General features: G+C 37.5%; 1 protein-coding gene across 1 annotated transcript in view; it reads left to right on the forward strand.

The window, feature by feature from the left end:
• Nucleotides 1-11,083, forward strand: part of LOC104280810 (TATA-binding protein-associated factor 172-like) — a gene marked incomplete at both ends in the record, with an annotated part of 22,802 nt that overhangs the window by 2,385 nt on the left and 9,334 nt on the right. The window contains 6 exons of the mRNA XM_009878581.1: nucleotides 1,208-1,354; nucleotides 3,689-3,852; nucleotides 4,131-4,267; nucleotides 4,862-4,973; nucleotides 6,232-6,300; nucleotides 10,381-10,470. Of these exons, the coding sequence (XP_009876883.1) occupies nucleotides 1,208-1,354; nucleotides 3,689-3,852; nucleotides 4,131-4,267; nucleotides 4,862-4,973; nucleotides 6,232-6,300; nucleotides 10,381-10,470 (719 nt within the window). The remainder of the gene's footprint in view (nucleotides 1-1,207; nucleotides 1,355-3,688; nucleotides 3,853-4,130; nucleotides 4,268-4,861; nucleotides 4,974-6,231; nucleotides 6,301-10,380; nucleotides 10,471-11,083) is intronic.

Below are 11,083 nucleotides of genomic sequence, written 5' to 3' on the forward strand. Positions count from 1 at the left end.
TTTATCTATATACTTAATAACTTCTATCATTGGTAAGATGATAGAGGCTATAAATAAAGTTCATTTCACTTCTCTAGTTCAAGAATTACTTACAGCACACCTTTTCTACATGGAAATTGGGCAACCTATCAGACTGAGTACAGCAGCTCTTTTGAATCATTGTTCAGTTCTTTTGTATCTGTGTATCAGATATAAAATTGAAAAAGTAGTTGTATGTGTTTGAGAAAATGGGCTAAATGGCAATTCTGACATTTGTTTCTTTTATTTCATTTAAATTGTTTGATGTTGAAGTAAAGTGTTTTACAGTGGTCTGTTCCATCTAGGTTCTTAGGTTTGCTACAAATCATTTCTAGTTTTGTGTAAGTGTAACGCAATACTAACTTCAGGTCCGAAGAAATGCAGGTGGTGTTTTGTGCATTTAAACTCATTCTACTGTAAATGAGTAAGTTTTTTCATAAATGTGGATGGAATGAAACATGCCAAACCAAATGCTGTATTTCTTACGGGTAACAATTGTTTTATATTGCTGGTTGTAATTCAGGATGTGAGCATGCTGCGTTATGTAGGAATAGCAATCATTCTGGATTCTAAACTGCACGTGACTAGGAGCCACAAAACACACTAATCAGAGTGTTAAGGAGAGGGCATACTTTGCAAGTGAATTTGTAATCAGGAGATAAGATAGCTTGCGAGGAACAAATCTTTTGTATATCAGTATTGAACTGCTCTGTACCTGCAGCTGGATTTTGGGAGGAGCTGATAACTAGGCTTCAGCAGCCCTTGGTAGCTGACTCTCTCTTGTACCTTTTAAGACTAGTCTCCAGCATTCATACTCGGCATGCCTGGGTGTTGGTGATAGGATAGGACACAGTGCTGGCATGATACCTGTTTGAACTATTTTTGAGTTCAAACTCCAGGCTGACTGTATATGTACAAAAACTTAGTGGTACGTCAATGTCAGAGATTTTAAAAATCTAGATTTATCAAGGGGAAAATAGTTAATGTTTTTCCTGCTCAGTGATGTGTGTTAAGTGAGTTTTTTCAGTCTATCTTTGTGAATTGGAGTCTTTACACTTGGGGAATCAAAATGCTATGTGTCTGATGATTACTTCAGAGAAATTATTTCCTCCTCTTTCTCGTACTTAAATTTCTGCCAGAAAAAAATTCATCACGTTGTCCTTAATGTTGTTTTCAATGTCCTATCTAGAACCAGGCTCAGAAAGTCCTATGGAAGACTTGCCTTCAACAGATCGATTGCGTTTTGACAGATTTGATATATGTCGGTTGTTAAAACATGGTGCATCTCTTCTTGGATCTGCTGGTGCAGAATTTGAAGTCCAAGATGATAAATCAGGTATATCTTTATTTTACTTGCAGACAAGAAAACTTACTCAGGAAGGTTTACTGTGACAGTATTATGAGTCTAGCCATCCATGGCTTCTCAGAATGCTAGGAAATAACAGAAGAAAATATTCCTCAACATAGCTAGTTTTTATTCTTTTTGTCAAGATGAAGGATTATTTTTATTATTTTTTTTTTCTTTTAGGGGATGCCTAGTGTTTGTTTTTTCTCTTACTGGAATTAGTATGTGTTCGGGGGGGAAGAGGATATTAACAGCTTCTGTAGAATTTCTGTAGACTTTGAGGTGCAGAAACTATCACCACTTGTCCTTCATTAAAACAGTGTTGCCAAATATAGTAGTAGGATGTGGCTTATTTGAAAGCCTTAAGCTTTCAAATATAGAAAGATCGCATGAAAAATACCGCGATAATACTGTCAAAGTTGAGAGGTAAAGTATCAGTACCAGTGAGATGCCTTTTGTTTCAAGTGACTTGTCTGATATCTTCCTGAAACCTTTTAGTTGGGAGGATTGGTTTACTTTCCTGCTCTAATTCCAATCCGTATTCCAGTTTCTGCTCCAACTGAATGTTGCAGTAGATAAGAATCTGCTTTGACTGCATAGCCCTGATTCACTTGTTCTCTGCGTGTGATGCTGCATTCTGTGCAGGGTGCACAGATCGCTAGCTCAGCGAGGAACAGAACCTATGGCTGCTGACACTTAAGCAGTGTCCTGTCTGTTAAGCCTGGCTGCTGTTTTATTGCTTGCTGTCTTTTATGCTAGGTTATTAAGGTGTTGTGTAAGTTTTAGCACTTCTAATGAAACCTTACCTGTTCAGAAATCAAGTAGATGGAATAGGACACTTTAGTTCATAGAAGTCTTGATATTTATTCCAGTGTCATATGATTGCACATAAATAATTTTATGGATGCAAATAAATTTTGTAAATAATGTAAGTAAGGAAATGAAACTAAAAATAGCTTTATTTGCTGATTTTTTTTAACTGGTGGGAGGATGTTCAAATGCTGCTTTTTCTTCTGTGTAGTGTAGCAGCTTTCCTTTTAAAGTAAGTAGCCAATGTGAATGGACATAAATCAAGCTAAATAATTTTTAGAAGTCCTAAGATGACCTTGTGAAAGGAAAAATATTTTCTAGGGAATTTGGAGAATGGAAGTTGTTTGTATTTCTCTGCTTGTCAGTTAAATGCAATTTAAAAAAATATATAATCCTGATGTATATCCCAAAATTCTACCAATACTAGTTACCTGCTCACAAGCTTCTGTGCAGACATTTGACCTAAAAAAACCACCACCACTACCCCACCCCCAACTCCCAAAAGAAAGAAACCAACCCCCCCAAAAAAACACAGCTGCACGACTGATTTCCGTACCACATGTGTTTATTAGAGAAAAAAAAAAAGAGATGTCTGACAGCCCTACAAGATACAAGTTTTATTTTACTTGGAGGGTTTATTCTACCCAGGCACTAAAATCTTCTATTTTTCCATGTAAATGTCAGTGCTCACAAAGTCTTGGTGTTTAGTACTTAGAAGTGTTGAAGCTTCACAATGTTGTTGAAGTAGCTTTTCTTAACTTCCTGAATGAGCCTCGTGTGACACATCAAGATTGAGGATAAGGTTGTTAAGACTCCAGCACTCTAGGAAAATCATACTTATGCTTCAGTCCACATTGCCATCAGGAGTTAGTTTGGGCAGAAGGAGACACCTGGGTCTAGTGCATTTTACAGGGAAGACTGTTTCTGAAGAAAACTGGTTCAGATTCAACCTAGCTTAATATAGGATATTGGACTGTGTATTATTCCAGGAGTTTTACAGGGGGGTACTATTTCTTAGGTCTGTTTTTCCCAGCAGAAGATAAAGTTTAGGAAGGAAAGAAACTTTAAAAACAAACAAAACACTCAAAAATCAAGATCCCACAAGGATGCTTGTGTTCAGTAAAAAAGTGCTGGTTTCTGAATCAGTTGCTGAATTGCTGAATTTATTTGTAGTGTGTTAATTTGCTACTTTCAAAGTGCTCTTTTCTAAATCTGGGGAAAACTTGATTTATTTACATGTGGTCTAGAGAAGTAAAAAACCATAATTTAATGAATTTCAGGAGAGATTTTCTGCTTAGAATTTGACTGCAGTTTAAGTATTAGTGTAGCTTCAGCAGCAGGAAAAGTTTTCCTAGGAATCGATGTGATTGTTTAGAGAGATTGTATTAATGTATTAGCCAAGTACAATTTAATTCTGTAATTTTTGGCTTTCTTATGTTATTTCATTGAGGAAATCTTCAATAATACGTCAGACTGGAAGTCTAACACATCTTCCCTTTTTAAAAATCTTTTAAGGTGAAATTGATCCTAAAGAGAGGATAGCACGACAGAGGAAACTGTTACAAAAGAAACTTGGCTTAGATATGGGTGCTGCAATTGGGATGAACACTGAGGATCTGTTCAATGATGAAGATCTGGACTATTCTCCTTCTTCAGTTTCACTAGTAAACAAACAACCTGTAGGTAAAACCTTGGACTGTTTGAATGCAAGGAGTAATACAGTGGGTTTGCTTTATTTGTGCTGCCGTAGTTATATTTTTTTATATTTTAAGTATAGTGATCAGCATCTAATATGAAGCTTCAGGCTCCTGAATTCATAGTTGCATGTTAGTGTTTGATGTCAAACTGCTGCCCTGAGTTTGAGATGGAATTGGGGAAGTTGAGAGCGCTGTGGATTTGATAATTCTTCAAGACCTTCATTGTAAGAAGAATTGACAATGAATGACTTCTCTTTCAGACTCTTCAGGCTGCTGAGTTAATTGACTCAGAATTTCGGGCTGGTATGAGCAGTAGACAAAAGAATAAAGCCAAAAGAATGGCTAAGCTTTTTGCAAAGCAAAGATCCAGAGATGCTGTGGAAGCTAATGAGAAGAGGTATAATAGTGAACTGGTTTGCTTTTATTTCAGTTAAGCTGGGATTGTGATTTATCTGTTGGAAAACTTCCTATGGTCTTTGCATCTTAATCTGTTACGTGTTAATTATGCTGATGGTAAAAAGATCGCATGCCATGCATGTTCCCAGTAGAGCTTCATTAAGGGCCTAGCTTCAGAGGGATCTTGAAATAATGGGATGCTACAGTTAAAATTAGTGCATGGAAATGGGGGATTTAATAAGATAATAATAAAAAATGTAAGATAAAATCCTGATGTATGCTGGTTCTTCACTGTAGTTTTTAATGGCCTATTATTGCACCTACTATGTTTATACAAGCAGTAAATAAAATTCTTTCCTTAATTTAAGAATTGCTGTATTTCTGGGAAAAGGCTGAGGACTGCCAGTTTGAAACAGCGTTCTGCTGTCTCCTTGCTGAATTTTTTACATGTAAACTTAGTGATTTTGCATATTTCAGTGTTAAATAGCTTTCTTTTGAATTCTTGCTACACTTCATTGTACCTTCAGCTGTAGAAATAATTACTTCTGCCTAAACTATATTTTCAGTTCATAAATTTATACTTGTTCCTTCTCAGCAACGATAGCACTGATGGGGAACCAGAAGAAAAGAGAAGAAAAGTTGCAAATGTTGTCATCAACCAGCCTGCTACAGACTCAAGAACGTTGGTAGAAAATGCTCCAGAAGAGGTATGATGTATTGTTATGCTGTTAGCACGAATGGTCATTCCATCTTTTAGTAATGTAAAACGAAACTCTTTTGTGCTCCCAAATTCTTCAGTCACTTTACTCCGCTTCTCCGAATGCTAAAGAATGCCTTTGACGGCTTGCTTCTACATGTAGTAGGGTAAATGAGCTTGAAACTCTGCATAGCATCGAAGAAGAAAACATATTTAATCTATTGGTTGCAGTTCGTGACCCGAATGAACCTGAGTGGGTGGATTTACAGGTGTCAGACCTGGGTATTAAACTGTAAAACTGTGCTAAACACTTAAATGATAGGATTATACTGAGCCATAAATAATTTGATCTGAATGTTCATGCATACTTTTTTTAATCTTTGCCTTATTTTAATTAGTCTTAATTTAGAATTAAATCTTCGACTACTAAAGATAGAACTTAAACAATTACTTTAGTCTCAGGAAAACTGGCATTTGTTTCAATAGACTGAAAAGCTGAAAAAAACTGTAAGAAATGCTATACTGGAATACAAATGGTATATAGAAGTTCGTCTGAAGGGAGTTTATCTTAATTAGTCTGTATTCTACAAAACTAAGACTTTTTCCTCCAGGCGTAGCTTGGTAATTAAATTTATTTGCAAAATGATGATTTGAAAATGGATTTGAGAGATTAATGACAACTGCAGGCTGAATAGCTGCTGGTTGCTAGCCTTTCAAATATTTTATGTTGGTGATGGTGTGAACTTACTGATGTTAACATTGCAATTTTCTTTCCACAGCCATGTTGGTTTCCTTGGAATAGTGGATATGCTTCTGGTTTTCAAAAATGCAGAATGTGTTTTGAAAAGCATGCTGTTATTTATTACTAGATTAATTGACCCAATTTGTTTATGTAGTATAATTTCAAACTGAGACTTGCCTGTTATGTTCTTTAAAGGGAAAGTTAAATGTAAAGAATTATTGGGAAGGATAAGAAACTTTGCTTAATTTTGTGCCTTACCATGGTTCCTAAAGGGAGGCCGAATTCTAGAATGTCAAAATTAATTATTACAAACAGGCAAACTTCATACGCTTTTATAAGATCTAGCACCAATCAGCGAAGTTTCTGAAGTGTAGAAGAAGGTTATTTGTTTCTCTCTATTCTGTCCAGTAACAAAGCTTTTGGATGTCTCCATTATCTTCATGTATCTAAGTGGCATATGATAAAAGAACGTGTTTGCCTGATCCCTCTTTCTTTTAATCTTGTATTTAATTTTTTATGAATTTAGGCAAATGAATGGCCTCTGGAAAGCTTTTGTGAAGAGGTGTGCAATGACCTTTTCAACCCTTCTTGGGAGGTAAGACGTGCAGTATCTAAGGTGTAAATATTGGTTTTAAAAAAAGGGTTCAACAGAAACAGACAAATTGTGTGTGTAGGACTTGAGCATTTTGTTCGATACCAAGATGAAATAAATCATAAATGCAGATTACATTGCCAGGACAAATCTTCTTTTAGAGAACTTAAGTGCTTTCTAAAACTCATTTAGAGGGGAAATTAAAAACTGATGTGTCGTGTATACTCAGGCAGAGAGTGGGAAAATTGTGGAATGCACTGGTAAGTGAGAATTCTGGAAGTATTGAAATTGAAGCACAGTAAAAGCACACGAATCTATCATCAAAAATATTAAGCAATTAAAACAGGCTTGGATTCATCAAGACTTCAAGGAATATTATGCAAGTCTGCTGACAACAGTGGCACATTTTTCTAATGCTAAGCTAGTAGAAAAGCAGGCAGGAATCACTCCTTTATTAATGGGATGATAGGCTACAAATCATTCATTGTTCTCTTCATTTGTAAAAAGAGCTTCTAGCTTTTTTTTTTTAGAAAGGTAGTAAATACAAACTACAAAAGCTATATTTGGTTACCTAGACAACTTATTTTCAAGATTTAAAATGTGTTCTGCTCACCCTTTTATTCATTCTCTATACTTTTATTCCACAAACTTTATTAGTTTCAAGCAAAAATATGAAGTAGCTGACAGTGGTCTCTTCCTCGATCAAAAGATGGAAATAACCGTTGTGAATTAACTTCGGCTTTTTAAGTTAAAAATAAGCTTTTGAACACCAACTATAACAGACTTAGTTGGCTATGTCCATACTGTCCTCAAGCTTGGAAACAGAGACACATCATATGCCCTCAGCACCATTATTTTGGGTGCAGAAGAAGGATAATTATGTTCATGTGGCACATCACTGCATCGTAGCTAATAAGCCTCACTTTATTTGAAAGCTGGCTCTTCGCAGCTGATGCCAAAGTCCACTTGTCACCTGGAATGCAGACATTTTCATAGCTTTCTTAGTACCTTTGATAGTGCATCTTAATTAAGGAAGTAAATCAATACAAAATCATTATTATGGTATGTTATGGATGAAAAACAGGTTAAACTACTTCTAAATACATGTTTATAAAATGGCCCTCTGGCATCTTCTTGGCCTGGATGACTATTCAGACTGCTTGCCTAGCTCATAGGCAGCTGAAGTCAGACAAGATGAATCCCTGCTGGTAGACCCAGGGGACTACAGGCTGGTTAGTGTCACCTCTGGCAAGACCATGGAGTGGATCCTCTTGGAAATTATGCTAGGGCACATGGAAAATTAGGAGATGACTGGCAACAGCCAACGTGGCTTCACTAAGGGCAAATCATGCCTGACAAATTTGGTGACCTTCTGTGAGGGGATTACAGCATTTAGTGGATAAGGGAAAAGCAACTGACATCATCCACTTGGGCATGTGCAAAGCATTTGACACTGTCCCGCATGACTTCCTGGTCTCTAAATTGGAAAGACATGGATTTGAGGGATGAACCACTTGGTGAACAAGGAATTAGTTGGATGATTGCACTCCACAAACGTTGTGGTGAATAATTCAACATCTGACTGGAGAGCGGTGATGAGTGGTGTTCCTTGGGGTCAGTATTTGGGACCAGTGCTTTTTACCATCTTTGGCCGCATGGACAGCGAGCGCACCCTCAGCAAGTTTGCCAGTGACACCAAGCTGTGTGGTGCAGTTGACACACTGGAGGAAGGGATGCCATCCAGCAGGAACTTGACAAGTGTGAGAGGTGGGCGTGTGCAAACCTCAAAATTTGGCAAGACCAAATGCAAGATTCTGCATCTGAGTTGGGGCAATCTCAAGCACAAATACAGGCTGGGTGATATGTGGATGGAGAGCAGCCCTACAGAGAAAAACTTGGGGGTGTTGTGGATGAAAAACTACATATGAACCAGTAATGTGTGCTGGCAGCCCAGAAAGCAAATGGCATCCTGGGCTGCATCAAGAGAAGTGTGGCCAGCAGGTCAAAGGAGGTGATTCAGCATGATTCAGACAATCAGCAGACTGGAGCACCTCACTTGTGAAAACAGGCTGAGAGAGTTAGGGCTGTTCAGCCTAGAGAGGAGAAGGCTTCAGGAAGACCTTCCAGTACTTGAAAGGGGCTATAGGAAAGAAGAGGAGGGACTGTTTATCAGGACCTGTAGTGATAGGATGAGGGGTAACAGATTCAAACTGAAAGGGAGTAGATTTAAATTAGATATCGGGAACAAAGTTTCTTACTGTGAAGGTGGTGAGACACTGGCACAGATTGCCCAAGGGAGTTGTGGATGCCTGGTCCCTGGAAGTGTTCAAGGCCAGGCTGGATGGGGCTTTGAGCATCCTGGTCTTGTGGGAGGTGTCTGTGCCCATGGCAAGGGGGTGGAACCAGATCATCTTTCCAACCCAAGCTGTTTTATGATTCTAAGATTCCATGCTACTTCCTTCATGCATTTGTATGTCTTAGTGCCATTTTATGCTTGCAGAAGGTGTTAACTAGCGAAGCCTTCCTCTCTTGGCTTGTAAAACCTAGCTCATAATCAATCTTAGACCAAGTAAACAAGTGATTGGTGTATTATGAATAATTAGTATTTTAAGACTAGGTTCTCTGGCTGTCTTTTATGGACTTGCTTGTAGGTTTTATCAGCAGCCACTGAGCTGTACACATGAGGACATGTATGTTTGCATTTCACCCAAGGTACTCTGATGAAGGGAGGACCTACCCACTGCTCAGTTCTAGTTGTTAGTGTTACGAAATGAAGTAAATAATTTTCTATTACCAGGTATATGAAGTGCTCTTAAAAAAAGAAAGAGTCCTCTTCTAATCTATGTAAAGGCCTCTTGGTGAAAACCTTACTCAAAACTTTGGTTTTGTGACTTCCTGTGTATCTGTTAAGTGGACTTTTTTGATTAGCCAATTACTAGTCCAATTACATATCAAAAAATGCCAGAAACAGGTGTGTCCATAGCACATCTTTCTGCTGTTTATGTTTGGTGGGAACACAAACATAGCTATAGTTTGCTTTCCCATATCACTCGTTCACTTATTTTTTTTAGTATTTAGCCAAGCTATGCAGAATAGAAATTCTCAGAAATTTATTTTGCAGACCCCAAAATATTCAGTGGGGATCCAGACTCTGTTTAAGCAATATAAATGGTTCTAAAGAAATATAATTATATTAGATAATATAAAGAGAAATATAAAGTGTTTAAGAAATAAAAGAATATTGCTTTTCTTCAGCTTATGTACTTACTAAAACCATTAATATCTTCTAGTTGCTCTTCCTCTGAACACTAGTCTCATTTAGTTTAACCTCACTATAAGAAAACTGTCTTTGGCCACATTACTACAAATGTGGTAATACCTTCTTCTCTGTTAGAAAATAGAAGCAATTCTTTGTTACTTCTGTCCATAAGCTGGAAAACACTTAGGAAAAAAAACAGATTGGTATTTAAGTATATGATTTGATCTAAGAAAGTACTACCCTTTCCCATACGACGAAGTACCACTAACTCTGTATCATGGAATCGCTGGCTCTTAGAGATTGGAAGGGACTTCTGGAGATCGAGTCCAACAACTCTGCTAGAGCAGAACCTCAGAATCTAGGGTGGGTTACACAGGAACACATCCAGGCAGGTCTTGAAAGTCTCCAGAGAAGGAGACTCCACAGCCTCTCTAGGCAGCCTGTTCCAGGGCTCTGTAACCCTTACAGTAAAGTTCTTCTTCATGTTGAGGTGGAACATCTTTTGCTCTAGCTTGAATCCACTGCCCCTTGTCTTATCACAGGGTTCAAGTAAAAAGAGACTGTTCTTTTCTTCTTGATGCCCACTCTCATGTTTATACACATTAATTAAATCCTCTCTGTCTTCTCCTATTCAAACTTAAAAGCTCCAGGTCTCTCAGCCTTTCCTCATAAGGCAGGTGTTCCAGTCCCTTAATCATCCTCATAGCCCGAAGTGTAGCACTTGAAACATCTCTATTAAGGACAAAGTAGTATTGTTTCAGTTACTCAGTGTAGTTTTCATCCTCTGTTCCTGCATATTTTGACTTTTTATTTCAATTTTCTAGGTTCGACATGGTGCAGGTACTGGGCTGAGAGAGATACTTAAAGCTCATGGTAAAAGTGGTGGTAAAATAGGAGATAGCTCATTAGAAGAGGTAAGCTTCCAGTCATGTAAACTTAACATGTTACTTTCGAAATTTAGAAATCAGACTTCTTAAAATACTTAAGCTTTGCAGGAGATCGGTGATCTGGAGGAGAACAAACTGTGAGATTTGTTTGCCCTAAATAATCTGGATGAAATCACTGTGTGCACTGATGAAATATTTATTTTTAAAAGACCTGTGCAAAAACTACTACTGCTGTATAAGCAGCCATTAATATGTAGACTATGTGTAAGCACTAGCTTCTGTAATAGCAAATACTAGCTTCAGGTCATGGCAAGGGTGTGCTGAAACAAGATTGACATGTTGATTATGTAGCTTTAGTAAAGTGTCTCAGACCTGTTTGTTTACATAGTAAGGTGACTATTGATCTGCTTGCTTTGTTATTATGAGAAAAAGTATTTAAATAGTCTATTTTAAAGGAAAACACCTGTTTTAAAAATCTCCTGATAGTAGTAAGCTTGTTTACTATTAATGAATCTCATCCAGATTCCTACTGGCTTCCTTGCTGTCAAAGCAGCTGGGAGACTTTGTGGTTTAGAGAGTGTTGAAAAATGAGGAGATACATTTATCAAATTAAAGCTACTTCAGCGTACTTTGTATGTAG

The sequence above is a fragment of the Apaloderma vittatum genome, unplaced genomic scaffold, assembly GCF_000703405.1.
Source record: "Apaloderma vittatum isolate BGI_N311 unplaced genomic scaffold, ASM70340v1 scaffold21561, whole genome shotgun sequence".
Taxonomy (NCBI): domain Eukaryota; kingdom Metazoa; phylum Chordata; class Aves; order Trogoniformes; family Trogonidae; genus Apaloderma; species Apaloderma vittatum.